This window comes from Saimiri boliviensis, chromosome X (assembly GCF_048565385.1).
Source record: "Saimiri boliviensis isolate mSaiBol1 chromosome X, mSaiBol1.pri, whole genome shotgun sequence".
Lineage (NCBI taxonomy): Eukaryota > Metazoa > Chordata > Mammalia > Primates > Cebidae > Saimiri > Saimiri boliviensis.
Window position 1 is genome coordinate 127,379,584 of NC_133470.1, and position 20,000 is coordinate 127,399,583.

Consider the following 20,000-nt stretch of genomic DNA (forward strand, 5'->3'; position numbering starts at 1 on the left):
ATCTATCTCACATAATAAACAAAAAATATACTCTAGGTGTATTAAAGTTCTGAATGTTAAGAAAGAAATACCAATACAAAAAAATTTGATAATTTATATAATTTTAAATAAGGAAAGCCTTGCTAAGTTTGATATGAAGCCCAGACACCATGTAAGAAAAAAGAGAAAGACTACATAAAAAATTTTAACTTGTATAACCTGAAAGACATTATAAACATAAAGAAAGAAATAATAAGACTGGGGAAATATTAGGCCACAAATATAGCTGACAAAGAATTAGTAACACTAATAGTCAAAAGAGCTCCTAAAAATCAATACTTAAAAGACAATCTCATAGAAAAATAGGCAAAGGCTATGAGTAGGCAATTAAGAGAAGAAATGAAAAAGGCTAATAAACATATTTGATCAGTGAATTGAAACCTTAAATGAAAAGTGATATTTCATCTATCGCATTGACACAAATTAAAGATTTTGTTTTGTGTTCTTTTAGAGACAACATCTTGCTCTGTTGCCCAGGCTGGAGTTCAGTGGCATAATTACAGCTCACTGTAACCTGGAACTCCCAGGTTCAAGGTGATCCTCCCCTCTCAGCTTCCTAAGCAGCTGGGACTACAAGTGTGTGCCACCATGCCTGGCTAACAAATTCAACATTTTAAGTATCTGGTATTAGTGAGAATGCGAGGAAAAGGGCATTCTTACATGCTGTTGGTGTGATTACAATTTGGTAAAATCTTTTGAAGCATAATTTGGCAGGGATCTGTTCAAATTTTAAATGGGCATACCCTTTTATGCAACGTCCACTTCCAGATATCTATCTTGTATATATAACATTCTTACATATACAAGAATGTTTACATAAAGTATTATTTACAAGAGCAAAAAAAGGGAGACATATTAAATGTACATCAGCAGAATAGTTCAATTATAGCATATCCATATTATGGTACACTATTCAATGCATTAGGAAGAGTGAAGTAGATCTATACTGATATTCACTAACCATGATCGATTTCTGAATGAAAAAAAGTTGCATAGCAAAGTGACTCGTATGATCTAATTTCAAAAACTATATCCTTCCATTACACAGGTATGTTTGCAGACAAATAGAGAAAAGATCTGAAAGGATATATGCCAAATTATTTTAAGATGGTTACTCTTGGTACAGGAAATCTACTTTTTACATTTATGTAATGTTTAAATTATTTACAGTCAACATGTATTACTTCAGTAAATTTTTAAAAATGCTAACATATAAAAACTAAAACAAAGGGCTCTATGCTAACTATGTCATAGTAACCTCACTGAATTATTTAATTGAAATCTAAACCTGGAATCTTCAGAAATGTTAATCTTTCCAGATTTGTATCACTGAGGACCTTGGCCTTTAAGCAAGGAGGTTTACAAAAATAACATATGGTCATGATAAAAGCTCAAACAGTACAGAAGAATATAAACAGCAAAGTAAAACTCTCTGCCTTCTGAATAGCAATCTATTAATCTGATTCACCAAAGGCAACCAATATTAACAGCTGCTTATGGAGCCATCCAAATATTAAAAAGACAAGTATTTAAAATATACTGTTTATACCTTTTTCACCTTACTTTAGGTATCCAAGGATAATAATATTCACTGGTAGCACTGACTACTATGTAGATCAGCTGTTTTTACTGATACAGCACATCACAAATATGTTATGCTTAAATTCCAACATCATAGCATTCAACACTGAGCTGCAGGCTAGGTGTGGTAGCTCATGCCTGTAATCCCAACACTTTGGAATGTCTAGGCAAGGAGGATCTCTTGAGCCCATGGGTTTGAAACCAGTCTAGTCAACATCCTGAGACCCTATCTCTACAAAAAAAATTAAAAAATTAGCCAGGCTTGGTGGTGTGTGCATGTATTCCCAGCTCCTCGGTACGCTGAGGCAGAAGGATCACTTGAGGCCGGGCGCGGTGGCTCAAGCCTGTAATCCCAGCACTTTGGGAGGCCGAGGCGGGTGGATCACGAGGTCGAGAGATCGAGACCATCCTCGTCAACATGGTGAAACCCCGTCTCTACTAAAAATACAGAAAATTAGCTGGGCATGGTGGCGCGTGCCTGTAATCCCAGCTACTCAGGAGGCTGAGGCAGGAGAATTGCCTAAACCCAGGAGGCGGAGGTTGCGGTGAGCCGAGATCGCGCCATTGCACTCCAGCCTGGGTAACAAGAGCGAAACTCCGTCGTCTCAAAAAAAAAAAAAAAAAAAAAAAAAGAAGGATCACTTGAGCCCAGGAGGTAGAGGCTACAGTGAGCTGTGATCATGCCACTGCACTCCAGCCTGGGCAACAGAGCGAGACCCTGTCTCAGTGGTCTTGAAGGTCAAATAGTACAAACCATGTTGGAGAAAGCAACATAATTCAACCAGAAGAAAATAATTTATTTTCTCTATAAAATAATTTACCATAAGCTAAACCTTGGCAAGGATCTAGCTCAAAAGTTTACTCCTTTTAATTTTATTTGCCCAGAATGAGAACTTCTAAAGAAACTTAAAGAAAAAAATTATTCCAACCGTTTTTTCCCCATTGGTTGCATACTTACCACATTCTGTTTTGTTGTTTCCTCTAGGGTCTGTATCACATACAACCTATTTCGACAGCGCATACTGTGTATATCTTCATAGCGAATATTACCATATTTCTGCAAGAAATATGACTCCAGTGGATACCCATTCATGATAAACATCCACTTCTTCTTTTACAATCAGATTTATCAGAATCAGTTCTTGGAGGCCTTGGTTCTATTTCTAGGTAATTTCCTGACTTGTTCAATGATTTTGCAAATTTTCACCTCCCACGTTTCAGTTTTTAAATATATTCACTGGAGAGAATTCCATCTACTATGTGCATAGACTAAGTACAAAAACATGGGTAAAATTCTTAATCTCTAAGAAGGGAATAACAATAATGAGAATAATTCACCTGTTAATACAACAATAGATGTTTAAAGTGGTCATTATTTGTGAAAGCAAGTAAATTTATTCATTTAATGAAAAACAAATTGAGGCAGAGGAGTGGGAACAGTTCACAGAACTCATTTAAAAAGTTAAGTTGCATTTTAAGTTATATGTCTACTTGCATTATTATCATACTCTTAATATGCCATTAGAGATACACCATAGTTCAATCATTTTAAATATGCTAGGTAATATATGTATGGCATGAAAAAACTTACCTCATTTGACTCTCTAATCAAATCTGTAATATCCACTCTAGAATGACTGGTTTTTTCATCACTCACATTTGAACCCTGCTGAACATTTGAAGGCAATGGACTATCCTTATTGGTGACATTGTCAAAGAACCTATCAAAAAGTGATAGTAATACAAGAATTGGTGGAGCTAACATTATTAAAGCAGACAAATGACATCTAATTTCTCCCTAGTTAGTTAGAGGTTACTTTCAGCTGAGAGGGCAAGGGAAGGTCTTACGAAGAAGTGGAACTTGTTTTTTTTTTTTTTTTTTTTGAGATGGAGTCTTGTTCTGTCACTATGGCAGGAGTGCAATGGCACAATCTTGGCTCACTGCAACTTTTGCCTCCTGAGTTTAAACAATTCTCCCGCCTCGGCCTCCTGAGTAGCTGGGATTATAGATGCCTGCCACCATGCCTAGCTAATTTCTGTATTTTTAGTAGAGACAGGATTTCACCATGTTGGCCAGGCTGGTCTTGAATTCCTGATCTTAGGTGACCTGCCTGCCTCGGCCTCCCAAAGTGCTGGGATTACAGGCATGAGCCACTGCACCCGGCCAAGAAGTGGAATTTGAAGATGGTTGGGCATTAGTAGGGTGTGGGTGAGGGGAATGGGATGGTGAAGGAATCATTTTGGGGTTTTGAAGTAAACAGGCTCAGAGAGTACTTGGCAAATACCACATAGCTCAGTAGGAGTGGAATACAGGGTATGTAGAGGCATATAGGGGAAAATAACTGAAGAAAGGTACAATGAGCCCTTACTACAGAGTTCTGGATGCCAGAGTAAGATGGTTGTATTTTATTCTGTACATAATGGGATTTTATGTGGCATTATGATAGTTGCCCATTCAAATATTAATTTATTTAGCATATACAAATATGTGCACACACACACACACACACACACACACGTAACATATATACTCCAATATAAAATAGCATTCATACAAAAGCTACTAGGAAAATAAAGTTCAACACACCTGAAACCACATAGAAAGCAGAATAACTTCCCCCCATAGGATATTTAACATTATCAACTACCTTCTTCCTGCTCAAACTACTTCTACATAGACATTTTATAGCTCAAACTGGGAATATGAAAGTCCTAGCATGCTGAATCAACATTAGTGTAAATGTGTAAATAATTTAATGTCTCACTTCAAAGTAATTCTTGCTATATTTTTCTGGAGATAGAGAACTGAACTTTAGGTATAGCTCTTTCATTCAAGTAGTTTTGTAACCTCAGGCAAATTGAAGTTTCTAGGGCTCAGTTTCCTCTGTAAAATATGGGGATTGAACAACATAATCTCTCAAATCTCCTCCAGATTTAAATGTTATGGTTCTTACAATACCTGTTTAATGCTGTCACAGCTTCAGCATCATCTTTACAAGTCAGCAGTTTGTCTAAATTATAGTCAAGTATTGCCAATCCCAGTTGCAAAATAGCCTTTATTCCATCATAGAAGAAACAGTCGACCACATTCACTGCACTTTCAATAGGTAGCACACTAATAAAAAGTGTGAGAAACCATGAGAGAGAAACTGAGGAAAAGAATGTCATATCAGTCAGGTGTTCTGTCAGCTGAGGAAGGTGATCCCTGATAAGTTCTTCAAAGACTGCCTGATCAACCAAGGCACCTAGAGAATATCAAAATAAGTTTAAAAATAAACATTTTTCAAAAGAACTTGTTTCCACACCTCCCCACTTCTATTAGCATGCTGATGTATCTCATTCTTCTTCCTTAAATTATGAACTCTTTCTGTATTTTATACATTTAACTGCTAGTAGTGTCATGTACTTCAGAAATGCAATTCAAATTCATTTGAAGAGTTATTTATTGAGTCATTATTATATGCAGAGACCTGTACTAGGTATTATAAGAGCTATACCAATTAATGAAGTGGTCTCATGGTCAGGGAATTTAATATCTAGTACAACTCAAGATAAATACACAAATAATTATAATGAAAACAGTAAAATCAATGACCTAATCATAATGCTGAAAGCCTGTTAGGGTATAAAGAGGAGACCATCCATAAGTTTTAATGTAAGGGATCACAGATCTGCAAATATTTGCTGACTAAAGAAAATACTATACAATTAACAAACTAAGAACTTGATCCATCTTTGAAACGTTGCAAGTATCTCCATAATTCATACATGTGGAGATTTTAAGCTGACCGAAATCTCCCTCTCATCAAGAAACTACTGAAATTCACAAGTAGCTCTGGATTCTTGAGATCATCATTGTTTTAGCAATATAGAATTTATAAACTTAATGCTTCCAACAGACCAGGTATTTTATTTTCAAAAGTAACATATTAAACAATCTTTCGGAATATACATTCAGTACAAAAAGCTCTTCCTTTGAGAATGTCAGTGAATGTGAGGTTTTGATATTGCCTGCATTTTATACCACAACCTAATTAATCAGTCCTTCTCTTTTATTAGTAGTTAGACAAGAGACAGTAAAGTTGTTTAGAAAAGAAATATACATCTGTATGTATGCATATGTGTGTGAGTGGTTTTTCTTTTACCAATAATTCGACGATTAAAATAATCAGGCAACATTCGTTCACATACAGCAACCAGAAGCCAAAAAGCTTCTTCCTCTTTTGCATATAGAAGCAGCACTGAAGTCAAAATATTCATTGCCTAAAATTCATAGAAAACAGTTTTAAAAAGTAAATATTGCTCGGGTAATAATTATATTTCTTAAAACATAATAGTTTTTGACAGCAACAAGAATAACTGAGAATAATAATAGTGTAATAACTGTGGAAACATGAGAACTCTGAGCCAGTCCAAAGCAAAACAAGGTGAAGTCAGGCTAACATTTGATAGTTATTTTATAAAGTAACATTCAAGAAAAGTGAAGCAGTAATATAATACATATAAAACATAATAAGTAAAATCTCTCTGATTTCAATGAGTGAAAAATCGTAATTATCACTAATCTAAAAAAAACTTAGATAATTTTCAAAGACATATTAAAATGAAAGAAAACGAACTTCATCTGTATTTCCAACCACCTATAAAGGAATAGCTCTTAGATATGAATCATCCTTAATATATCCAAAACTGAACATCTTCTTTCCCCTATCAAGTAGGATTCTTCTTATCTATCCTAGCTTTGATCATGCTGAAAACTCTCTATCTGCTATATCTGTTTCATATCCTAGGGTTTCTTCTTACAAAACATCTTTCAGATTTGCTTTTTTCTTCCCATTCCCACTACCACTCTTTCTGCTGCTTCTTACAAATGTCAGATCATTACTTTTATATACATTGCCACATCCTTTATTATAAAGGTAATAAACCCCTAATGGATAGAATTTACAGAGAATGGAAAAGTATGAAAGAGAAAATAAAACCTCTTATATCCCACATACCCAGAAATCAACTGTTAACAAGTTGATAAATGTTTCTGCAATTTTTTTCTCCTAAAATTAAAATACACACTATGTACTAAACTTTTATTTTTTCACTTAGCACTATATAGTAATATTCAATGCCAATAAACATTCTTCTAAAACAGTATTTTAAATGACTAAAATAATCTAAGGTGGATATAAATTATTTAATCATTCTACTATTGTTGGACATTTAGGTTAATTCCAGTTTTTTACTATTTCATATAATGCTGCAATGGATATATTTTTTATATAAATCTTCACCCAACTACACTTTTTTCTCAGGACAGATACCTAGAAATGAAATTGTTTGGTTCAAGTGGTATTTTCAAAAGACTTCATATTATTGCCAAATTAAATTCCTGAAAGAAAATATCAATTTATATTTTTGACCAACAGTGTTTAAATGTTTATTTCACTGCACCTTTGCCAATATTGCAAATCATAATAATTATAATGATCTTCACTGATTTGATAGTGAAAAATGGTATCTCATTGTTTTAATTTTAATTTCTTTGAGGTTGAACTTTCTGTTTCAGGCTTTAACATCAACCTGTATTTTCTCATCAGTGATTAATCCTTTTATGTCCATTGCTCATTTCTATACTTTCATACCTTTCTTATAGATTTGTACATTAACTATGCGAATTTCATGCCAAATCTAGCACACTGCTTGATGTCAAGCTTAGTTTTTACCGAATCATTTTCCCATGCAAGAAGCCATACTGGGAGGGGATATAGTGAACATGGCAAAGTAAGGACTTCTAAAAAATGCTCTCTTCTATAAAAGCAACAAGAACACTGACAAAAGTCATCAGAATCAACTTTAGAACTCTAAAAATTAACCAATAGCTTACAGCAATTCAGTGGCATTTAATGGCTGAATCTCAGTAAAACCAGTAAGCTCTGTGGCATTTTAAATTACCCTATTCCCAACCCCCTCCTCAGTTTCACAGTAGCCTTAAAAATCAACATCCAGACCAGGCATGGTGGGTCATATCTGTAATCCTAACACTTTGGGAGGCTGAGGTGGGCGGATCACTTGAGGTCAGGAATTTATAACCAGCCTGGCCAACATGGTGAACCCCGTCTCTACTAAAAATACAAAAAAAAAAAAAAAAATCACTGGGGCGTGGTGGTGCACACCTGTAATCCCAGGTACACAGGAGGCTGAGACAGGAGGATTGCTTGAACCTGGGAGGCAGAGGTTGCAGTGAGCCGAGATCACACCACTGCATTCCAGCCTGGGCAACAGAGCAAGACTTTGCCAAAAAAAACAACCCCCAAAACAAAAAACAAAAACCCACAAGAATAAAAAACAATGTCCATATAAAAACTTGTACATGAATATTCATAGCAGCATTACTCACAATAGCCAAAACAAGAAAACAACTCAAATGACTATCAACATTGAATAGACAAGTAAAATATAGTATGTATCCATATAATGGAATATTATTAAATCATAAGAAAGAAGTCCTGATACATGCTATAACATGGATGAACTTTGAAAATAATATGCTAGGTAAAAGAAGGCAGACACAAAAGACCACATATTGTATCATGCAAATTATATGAATTGTGCACAAAAGGTATATTTATAGAGCTAGAAAGTAGATTAATGATTGCTTGGGTTGATAGTAGGAGAAATGGGGGGTAACTGCTAATGGATATGGGGCTTCTTTTTAAGGTGATGAAAATGTTCTGGGTTTTTTTTTTAGTCAAAATCAATAAAATCTGTTTACCAATTAAGTTTAAACTCTTGTCCCAGGATTTAGAGATTGTTCATGGTTATGTCCCATACAAACTTACTTACTTTTTTATTCCAACCTGAACCTAGCCAATCTTGTCTCCCAAGGCAGGCTTATTCTCGCCTGAATGGCATCACTCGTACTTTAACCCCGAAGAACTTTCTTCTTGTCCTCCATGTTTCTAACTTTGCTCTCATCTTTTAGAAGTAAATATTAAGTGTTGCCTATTTTGAAGCTATCTCTAAGCTACCACTTATAGACAACATCACAGAGTCTGTGAGTATAAGCTCTTTGAGAAAAGAAGCATTGTGCTTCTTTTATACCTTTCAGAGATCTTAAAATATGCTAAAAATCCTTGCCATTTAGATGTTCCATTCACTTAAGATAGTTTTTTTTAATCTCTATTGACAAGTTACAGTGGATAGGTAGTATTGATATGTAACAATTATGGTATTCAACCCATTATAAATGAATGCATGGCCCAGAGTGCTACCTATCCACGATATTCCAACTTCCTCTTCTTCCGCAGTAACTACACATGTCTGCTCAGCCACACTATACTCCACAGACTTCCTTTTGAATAGGTATATCCATGTGACTAAGATCATCCAATAAAATGTGGGTGAAGTGACATTTGACCCTTTCAGGCCTAGCCCATAAACTCTTCTACAGTTATTCTTCATGCTCTTTCCCTGTTCCTGTGAGAGCTAATGGTGATGAAAGTGGACCCAGGAAGCTTTTTTTTTTTTTTTTTTTTTGGAAATGACAGTCTGCTGTCAGCTTGCAGTTTAAGTTCCTGAATAATCTCATGGAGGAGAGCTGCCTACTGATCTGAAGAGTCAATCTCCTTTGTTTATTCCTTCAAGAAATAAAATTCTATTGTGTTTAATCTATTATCTGTGTTTGTGTTAGCAGTCTAGCCTACCCTAATTGATGGTGTGTAATTTTTTTCCAATGATTCCTCCACTGCCTATAAAATAAAATTCAAACTCCAGCTCTCTCCCAATCTACCTTACTGATTTTTTTTTCTCCAACTAATTCACTTCATCTACCCTATGCTTCTACAAAACTAAACAAACATGGTCCTATATACTCTACATTCACCTCTACCTGTGTTTAGTTACACAGATCCCTTCACTTGGCATGCTCTTTTCATTCCATCTCCATATGTCAAAAATTCACCAATTTTTAAGATCTGCAAATGCTATCTTTTCCACAAAGCCTTCTCTGATTCCTCCCAGTGAAAAAAATAGTTTCTCCTTATTATACATCATGACAGGACTTTCTGTTTCTGTTTGTCTCACTTGTGTTTTGTTTCTTAATGAATATGCTTTAACATCTCTTGGTCTACATACTTTTAAGAGCAGGACTCTTACCTGACACATCTTTTATAGCCTTAGGTGCCTAGCACAGTATGTTTTACAGGGCAGAAGTTCAATAAACATTTGTCAAATGAAAAAGACAAATAATGAAATATCAATTCTCCTAAGTATTCCCATTACCATCCTACTTACATTAATACCATCCTCTATTTTTCTCACCACAATCTTTGTCCTTATAATCACCACTTCCAAATTAGTGGAGTTGGATTTGATGTGTTTTTATTTGGAACATACACACAGTAGGGCTCATAGTTAAGTCATACCTGGCAGTATCCAATTTTGGGATTTCTGTATGCATAAGCAGTGAGTACCCTTCTCAGAGCAGATATGCCAGTGTCACTCTGAAAGGCAGGGTGCTCAGGCAGAGAGCGACGCAAATCACGTTCAATTTCTTCAGTAGCCAAGTTGCTGGTCCCTAAGGACTGCTCAACCACTTCAGCGTAATAGCCAGGATTAGTAGCCATGTCATTAACAGCACCTGTGAAGATTATTACATTACGACAGAAGAGGGATATAATAAAGCTACTATTTCCATATATACATAAAGAATTGGATTTCATTATCTTTATATTTAGCCTTATGCTCAAGTGATTTCTGAGCACAAACAGAAAAGAGCTTTACACTATAATCTATGTCAAACTACTAATTTTATCCAACAGAATATCGTTTTTATGAACTTTCCCCCTTAACCTGACTGTTGACACTAAAGATCCCCCCATTATATCTATCTATCTATCTATCTATCTATCTATCTATCTATCTATCTATCTTCCTAATAAACTAATCTGCTGAGATGCTGGATGTGTGGATATATAGGTAAGGTGCAAATAACGACTTACCTTTCTTTTTTGACTAGTGTTAACTCAAGATGAGTAAAACTTTGTACTAACCATCTTTGTAATTATTTCACTTTAGCTCATTGCATAACTCCTAGAAAGTCATAGTTAATGTCTACTAAATAAGTAAAGTGAATAAATGTAATACCTGAAAAAAGCATCCAGAGTTCTCCTCTTAAGGTTTCTGGAATCCCTCTTACAACAAGATCTCGAGTCTTTTTGGTTCGAAACATACTAACGCCACGCCCACATTCTGCAAATAGTATTTTCCATGACTGTTCCTTCATTTTTTCTTTCAACTGTAATAACAGAAAAATCAAAACAACTAAACCTAGTGAGAAATTAACTTCTTTAAAATAACCTGCTCACTCTGTTTACCTTGAAACAGCACCTATGGAAATCAAGGACATAGAAAACCAAAATTAATATTTACCTAGGGGTGAAACACTGAGTTCTTTTCATCATGAAAATCTTTTAAACTCATGTGAGCATAGCAGGTTTAATTTACTATTTGAATTCTTAGCTAAACTCATATAAAAATGGTAAAATGTGTTATACTTGGGAGGCAAAGCTTTAAACCATCATTCTCTCCAAATCACATCTATTTCAGGATTAGAAATCTATGCAAATAAAACCCAATGTCAATAAATATGTACAACAATTATGTATCTGTAAAAATCCCCAATGTCCAACTTTTATTTTTTGTCTTCATTCCTGATAATAGTCCTTGTGTACAATGGAACTAAATACGTTACACCAGGCATCCCCAAACTTTTTACACAGGGGGCCACTTCACTGTCCCTCAGACCGCCGGAGGGCCACCACATACTGTGCTCCTCTCACTGACCACCAATGAAAGAGGTGTCCCTTCCTGAAGTATGGCAGGGGGCCGGATAAATGGCCTCAGGGGGCCGCATGCGGCCCGTGGGCCATAGTTTGGGGATGCCTGCGTTACACAGTAGAACCTACTGGAAAACTTTTCAAGTACCAAAAGATGAGTTTTCAGTTGTGGTACCTTCTAGTCTGCTTTTAAGATTTTTATTTTTCATCAACTGTTTCAGCCCATAAGTTTAAATATTTTGTTTTCCTACCATTGTAGAATTAAGAGTCTCCAAATTCTGAGGGTGAAATACTGTCATTAAGGCTTCAGTGCTCACAGTTTTACTGCATTCTTTCTGAGTTGTCAAAGATTGCACCTCAATATTATCAGATGGATCTGTAGACTCAGAACTAATAGGAAGCTGAAAAAGAAAGAATGTAATTGTCTCAGATGCATGCTTAGAAGTTTCTGCAAGAAAAATAAGTTCTAATGTTTGTCATTTATAAATCACAATCTATATACATACCAAATATTAAAGTGATATCTCAGAGACATACCTACGAAAATTAGAGATGTCAACAACCTGACGTCTAGGATAGCAAACTCAGAACCTCTGTGAACATACTCCTCCACAAAAGCAACAAAATACTGGCAAAACATTTAAAATAAGCCATTTCAGAACACTGGAATTAACCAAAGGCATGCAATAAACTGAAAAGCATCTATTCGAGAAACATTAATGAGCCTGAGTAAGACCAGAAGTATCTGTGGGGTTTTAAACTCGTTCCACCTGCCCAAGCTCAGAAATGAAAGCCAGCAGTAGCGCAGCCAGTGGATTTTTTGGAGATTCATTAAAAGCCCTATCCCCAGGGCATAGACAATATTTTGACTGAACTTGCAACTCCCTGGAAAATCTCTATTCCCAGGGTGTTGCTATTTGATTTGATTCACAGCTCAGCTTGGTGAAAAAACTGTTGCAGAGTATTATAGAAAACAATAGCAACTGGCTGGTAACATCCTAGCTGTCCAAAGCTATGATTTCAGCTAGAGCAAGGAAGACCCTGGCTAAAAATTTAAAAGGAAGACCTGAAAAACCAGATGATGATATGGAACTTTGAAATGCTGCAACATATTCTTGGAGATCCAGAAGAATGAATACATGTACAGGGCTGCGAGCATGCCTAGGAAAGAAATGGGACAGAAGAAGGCCCCAGTCACTTAACTCTGGCTATCTTTGAAAGCAGGAAACAAAACAAAACAAAACAAAACAAAACAAAACAAAACAACTAAAAACTAAAGCTGATTTGTAAATTGCTTGAAGTTTTTGGTATACTTTCACACAGATATCCTTGAGAAAAAGGTAGAATATTTGATAGCATAAGGCATTTAAGAAAATCTAACCGATCACTGAATAGCCACTAAGTTACACTGATTCAGGGGGTGATCCAAGGAAGTCAGGCTTAAAAACAGAAACAAGAACTTAAGAAAAGCAACCAATGGAAAGTGTCTTGAGGAGGCCCACTTGTTGGATTTCGTAAATAAAGACTGTAAAGCAGCTATTAGAAACGTATTCAAAGAATTAAAGAAAACCATGCCTAAAAAAAATTAAGGACCCAATAAAAAGTGGGCAAAAGATCTAAACAGATACCTCACCAAAGAAGATATAAATAGTAGATAATCATATGAAAGAGGTTCAACATCAGATGTCACTACGTAATTTCAAATTAAAACAACATTACACACTTACTAAAACCCAAAACATTGAAAATACCAAGGACTTATGAAGATGTGTTGATACAGTCATGCAATGTGAAATAAATGTAAATATATAAACTATACTCCCATGTTTCTTGCAGTACCACTCAGAATAGCCAAGATATAGAATCAACCTAAATGTCCACCAACAGGTGAATGGATACAGAGAATGTGATAAATTTTACAAAGGAATATTATTCAGCCAAAAAAATAAATAAATAAAACATTTCATTTGCAGTAACATGGATGAACATGTAGAATATTATGTGAAGTGAAGTATACCGTATGTTCTCACTCATATGAAGAAGGCTAAAAGTTGAGCTCATAGAAGTATAGAGTGGAATGATGGTTATTAGATGATACAAAGTATGGGGGAGGGTTGCACTATTTTACGTTCCCAACAGCAATATATGAGAGTTTCAATTCTTCACATCCTTCTCAACAGTTATTATGTCTCTTTAATTATAGCCACCCTAGTGGATACAAAATGGTATTTCATCATGCTTTTGACTTGCATTTCTCTCATGACGAATGTTATGAAAAATCTTTTAATGTGCGTATTGGCTATTTCTTTATTTTCTTTAGAGAAATGTCCATTCAAATCCTTTAACCATTTAAAAAATTGGGTTGCTTGCCTTTTATTATTAGTCATAAGATTTTTTTATACATTCTAGATAGAAGTCCCTTACCAGACACATAATTGGCAAATATTTCCTTCATTCTGTAGGTTGTCTTGTCACTTTCTTGATGATATCATTTATAGCATGAACGTTTTTAATTTTGATGTAATCCGATTTATTTTTTTCTTAAGGGTCACATGCTTTTGGTGTCATACTTATTAACAATTGCCTAGCTCAAAATCACGGAGATTAACTTGTACGTGTTCTCTGAGAGTTTTATAGTTTCAGCTCTTACATTTAGGTCTTTAATCCATTTTAAGTTAATATTTGTGTACGTTTTAAGAAAAGAATACAACATCTTTTTGGGGGTGTGGCATACCCCCATTGAATTAGCTTGGCTTCATTGTTGAAAACTAACTGACCACAAATGTAAGCATTTATTTCTAGACTCTCAATTCTATTACATTGATCTACATGTTTCCCCTTATGCCAGTATCACAATGTCTTGTTTACTACAGCTATATAATAAGTTTTGAAATTGGAAAGCATGAGTCTTCCAACTTTGTTTTTCCTCTTCAGTACTGTTTTAGTTATTCTGAGTCCTTTATATTTCCATATAAAACTGTATGAACTACAAAGTGTTACTTTTAAAACATATTGGTTACCCAGCTTCTACAGGTTATAACTATACCAGATACTACAAGTTACTACTAGGAGTGCTGAAAAGAAAAGAAAAGAGAAAAGAAAAGAAAAAAAGATGCACTAAGGTCATCCTTAAACTTTAGTAGCTTAAGTAAGATAAAGAATGCCCATGACTGAGGCAGAGAAAAAGAAGTAACAGCTTAGAGTGGAGCAATCCAGTGGTATTTTAGTTTGAAATCCAAGAAGCAAGCTCAAGCCCTAGCATGACTGGACATTAAGATTGGCTCTGAGGCCCCACCCAAATCTCACCTTGAATTGTAATAATCCCCATGTGTCAAGTGTGGGACCAGATGGAGATAACTGAATCATGGGGACGGTTTACCTCATGCTGTTCTCATGATAGTGACTGAGTTCTCGAGAGACCTGAGCGTTTTATAAGGGGCTTTCCCCTTCGCTCAGTACTAATTCCCTCTCCTGATGCACTGTGAAGAGGTGCATTCTGCCATAATAATGTTTCCTGAGGTCTTCCCAGCCATGTGGAATTGTGAGTCAATTATACCTCATTTCTTTATTACCCAGTTTTGGGTATTTCTTCATAGCAGTGTGAGAACAAACTAATACAGTAAATTGGTACGGGGTGCTGCTGTAAATACACCCAAAAATGTGAAAGCAACTTTGGAACTGGATAACAGGCAGAGGATGAAATGATTTGGAGGGCTCAGAAGAAGACAGAAAGATGTGGGAAAGTTTGGAACTTCCTAGAGACTTGTTGAATGGCTTTGACCAAAATGCTGATAGTGATATGGACAATGAAGTCCAGGTTGAGGTGGTCTCAGATGGAGATGAGGAACTTCTTGGGAAATGGAGCAAAGGTGATTCTTGCTATGCTTTAGCAAAGATACTGGTGGCATTTTGTTCCTGCCCTAGAGATCTGTGGAACTTTGAACTTGATAGAAATGATTTAGGATATCTGGTGGAAGAAATTTCTAAACAGCAAAGTGTACCAGAGGAAGCAGAACACAAACGTTTGGAAAATTTGTAGCCTGATGATGTGACGGAAAAGAAAAACTCATTTTCTGGAAAGAAATTCAAGCTGGCCACAGAAATCTGTGTAAGTAACAGGAGCCAAATGTTAATCACCAAGACTAGGGGGAAAATATCTCCAGGGCATGTCAGAGACAGCCCCTCCCATCAGAGGCCTGGAAGCCTAGGAGAAAAAAATAGTTTAGTGAGTCCAGCCCAGGGCCTCCCTGCTCTATGCAGCCTCAGGACACGGTGCCCTGCATCCCAGCTGCTTCAACTCCAGCTGTGGCTAAAAGAGGCCAAGGTTCAGCTTAGGCCATTGTTTCAGAGGGCACAAGCCCCAGGCCTTAATGGCTTAGACATGGTGTTGGGCCTACAGGTGCACAGAAGTCAAGAACTGTGATTTGGGAACCTCTGCCTAGATTTCAAAGGATGTATGGAAATGCCTGGATGTCCAGGCAAAAGTTTGCTGCAGGGGTGGAGTCCTCATGGGGAACCTCTGCTAGAGCTGTGTAGAAGAGAAATGTGGGGTCCAAGTCCCCACACATAGTCCCCACTGGGGCACTTCCTAGTGGAGTTATGAGAAGAGGGCCACCATCCTCCAGACCCCAGAATGGTAGATCCACTGACAACTTGCACCATGCACCTGAAAAAGCTGCAGGCACTCAATGCTAGCCTGTGAAAGCAGCCAGGAGGGGGGCTGTATCCTGCAAAGTTACAGGGTCAGAGCTGCCCAAGGCTGTGAGAGCCTATCTTTTACATCCGTGTGACCTGGATATGAGACATGGAATCAAAGCAGATCATTTCAGAGCCCTAAGATTTAGCTGCCCTGGTGGATTTCAGACTTGCATGGGGCCTGCAGTCCCTTTGTTTTGGCCAATGTCTCCCATTTGGAACGGTCCATTTACCCAATGCCTGTACCCCCACCGTATCTAGGAAGTAACTAACTTGCTTTTGATTGTACAGGCTCATAGGTGGAATGGACTTGCCTTATCTCAGATGAGCATTTGGACTTGGACTTTGGGTTAATGCTGGAATGAGTTAAGACTTTAGGGGACTGTTGGAAAGGCATGATTGTGCTTTGAAATGTGAGGACATGAGATTAGGGAAGGGTGAGGGTTGGAATGATATGGTTTGGTTCTGTGTCCCCACCCAAATCTCACCTTGAATTATAATAATACCCATATGTGAAGGGCAGGACTAGATGGAGATAACTGAATCATGGGGTTGTTTCTCCCATGCTGTTCTCATGATAATGAGTGAGTTCTCATAAGATCTGATGCTTTTATCAGGGGTTTCCCTCTTTGCTTAGCACTCATTTTCTCTCCTGCCACCCTGCAAAGAGGTGCCTTCTACCATGATGGTAAGTTTCCTGAGGCCTCCCCAGCCATGCAGAACTGTGGGTCAATTAAAACTCTTTTCTTTATAAATTGCCCAGTCTCAGGTATTTCATCATAGCAATATGAGAACATATGAATACAGATAGGATTCAAGGAAAGTTAAGTCAAATCAATGTGTAAATAAAAGGATAAGGTAGAAGAATCCAATAAAGGAAAAATTAATGATTAGAGAGTAACAATTCCCTTATTTTTTAAATGCTTAGTTTGACAAATCATATACTTTACTACTTAATACTAAGTTCACCTGTTTAAATGAGAAATTACATTTTTGCCAATACAGGTTGAAAAATTCATGGTTGTAGTCTGGATATCAAGCACAATATATTCCTTTAGTTTAAATGACTGAATCATCAGTTAATCTATTGTTCTAAACTACAGGAAATGTATCCCACAGTGAGAAAAATAACTTCTTAAGCAATGAAATCCTAAACATAAATTTATAAGAGTGATGACAAGTATGCCAGTCCTATCCATGATGACCTCTTAAGTATTCATAAAGTCACATTAAAACATTCACCTTTAACAGGTAGTAGGTGGTGGGAAAATAAAAATAATGACAAAAAAATAAAAAACATTTACCTTCAAAGATGGTAGTATAAAATAATATTTAAAAATTTGGAGAGTATAGATTATTCAAGGAACTAAAACTTTTTGAACTTTTTTTGCTCTGGCTCTTTTGAATGGAAGGTTTCACCCATGGTTTTATATATATACTTGGAAAAAAATATATATATATATGTACATATACACACACATATATATATATATATATATATATATATAATGTATTTCTCTCCATTTATTTGGGTGTTCACACTTATGACAAATAAACTTGGCACTCATCAGACTTTTAGTGTATGAGCAAAATCCAACTACATCTAGAAAGCAACATAGATTGTTAACTCTATAGCAGATATTCTTAACCTGTTTTACTTTTATTATCTGACATTGCTGTGACATTGATTTTACAATTATCATATGGCTTTAACAGTGAAGCAAAGATAAGGCAAAGATGAGCATTTCTTTATGTGTAAATTTCTACAAAATACTATATTTAAATTAGAATACTTCATAAACTTGGTATAATAAATGGTGGTTTGGGAGCCAGAGTTGACCTGTAAAACCAATAATTAAAACAAAAAAATACAAACAAATGCTTTTCTCAAATATCAGAAGCTTATCTTAAACAGGTTCCTGTTCATAATCCACAATTTGAAGGGTGTGAATTTCATTTTTAATAGTTTCTGGTTTCCTAACTTAGAAATAAATCTACCCCCGCAGCTAAAAAACTGTCTCCAAATTTATATTACAGTCGTAGAAAACACATTGCCTTATTCTTACCAAGTCAAGAAAAAAATCAGTTATGTGGGTTAAACTACTATTTCTAACTACATTATCATGTAGGATAACAAACCCATTACTTCTATTTAAAAACTGAGCAAGACAGTCCTGGTTATAAAAGTATCTTATTAAGATAATAACTATATGAAACAAGTATGTTTACATATTCTGTGATAATCTGTAGAAGATACTTATTTGCCCATCTAAAAACTTTAAGGCATGAAATCAATTACTACCTTTCTTGACATTCCATAGAACCTACAATTCATTCATGATATAGTTTAAGAGCATCAGGCAATGAATCTTCAGCAGTGCTTTCCATTCTTAGGCTATTTTGCTTAAAACTAACCTAAGAGGGCCTATTTTTCTTTCATTGAGTAGTTTTGAAAAATTACCTTATCTAGTAATAGTTCTTGATTATACGTGTCAATAAAAGTAAAAGATTCATGTATTTTCCAAGCAGTTTATTAGAAATTTACTAAACCTTTTTATTCCCAGGCTTTAGTATAACTTATTAAAATGTGAAACATTTTAATGTATACCTATATAAAAACTTGGATAGAACTGATAGTCATGCATAATCTTAGTTAATTCTGGTAGAATTTATTCTTTGTATCATGTCTTTGACACACCCACAGGAAAGATTTCCTAAAGTCCATTCTGTATTCATATTTAGACTTGTTGATTTAGACTCTTGAAGATTTAAATTAAAAAGTCTTGCTCTTTGTACAAAAGTCATCAGGTTTATTAAAATTATAGAATGCATTTTTCCTCTTTGTTTCAGTATAAGTGTACTTATAAAACAATATAGCTATAATTTCTGTTACTTAGAAATAAAATAGAACTAGCTCTTGTTTAAAAGCTTTCTCTTTACTAAATTTTTACATATACTATCATTAAAGCTAGATATATACAGACAGTAAAATGGGTCAATATTCTTCATCATTGATAAGATAAAAAAGTTAAGTGAAAATAGAATATTATGGTAATTTAAAAATATGTATTTCCAAGCAAATAGTATACTAACTGGTATTTTGTACATATATTTATTAAAACCTCTAAAAATGAGTAAGAGAAACTAGAAAACTGTAGAATTCTGATATATATTTAGAAAGATGGTAAACTCATTTTGAAACAAAATCCTTTCGTGACAACTGAGCATACTCAGCTACTAAAGGCACATGAAAGTTTTAAGGGGAACAATTACAGTTCTCCAGGTTTTGGAAAAGCAAATTAATTAAATGAAAAAAGAAAGATAAGCTAGCTTTGAAGCTAACACATGGACTGAATGTGAAATAGAACAGAACAAGGAAAACATAATATAAGTAAGAATTCGGGAGCACTGAGAGAGAAAACTACTAAGGCTGGTCAGATTTTACTTTTGTCCCCACATCCAGCTAAGGAATACCCTGGGTACATACTAAAAAAGAATGAGAAATAATAAAGTTGGGGTAAGAAAAACTCTTGATGGCCAATGTAGAAATTCTGTGTTTGAAATTGAGGTGGGAAAAAAAATTAATTACATGTTTTCATTGTGCTTTTTAATTATCAGAGGGAAAATTCGTTTTATCAATAATTCATTATAATTGACATAGCATATTATTTTCAATCTCTATTCTGGAGACAGTAGTAAGAGACTCTATACTCCAACTTAAATAAAATAATATAGCCAATAAAGACAATATTAATTTTTTTCTTTGAATTTTAATTAAAATATAAATAGCTACATTTTGAGAAGTTTTATCAATTTATTAAAAGATGGGGTTCCTGCACGTGGTAAAAGAAAATT

At 35.3% G+C, this 20,000-nt stretch overlaps 1 protein-coding gene across 2 annotated transcripts in view; it reads right to left on the reverse strand.

Annotated features, from left to right (window-relative positions):
• The window catches only part of TBC1D8B (TBC1 domain family member 8B), a 65,044-nt gene that overhangs the window by 21,840 nt on the left and 23,204 nt on the right, over positions 1 to 20,000 (reverse strand). For both annotated transcript variants that reach the window (XM_010346386.3, XM_074392316.1), the window contains exons 8-14: positions 11,702 to 11,851; positions 10,759 to 10,909; positions 10,038 to 10,252; positions 5,766 to 5,883; positions 4,580 to 4,865; positions 3,212 to 3,341; positions 2,579 to 2,677 (exon numbers count right to left, since the gene is read on the reverse strand). In XM_010346386.3, the coding sequence (XP_010344688.1) occupies positions 2,579 to 2,677; positions 3,212 to 3,341; positions 4,580 to 4,865; positions 5,766 to 5,883; positions 10,038 to 10,252; positions 10,759 to 10,909; positions 11,702 to 11,851 (1,149 nt within the window). The remainder of the gene's footprint in view (positions 1 to 2,578; positions 2,678 to 3,211; positions 3,342 to 4,579; positions 4,866 to 5,765; positions 5,884 to 10,037; positions 10,253 to 10,758; positions 10,910 to 11,701; positions 11,852 to 20,000) is intronic.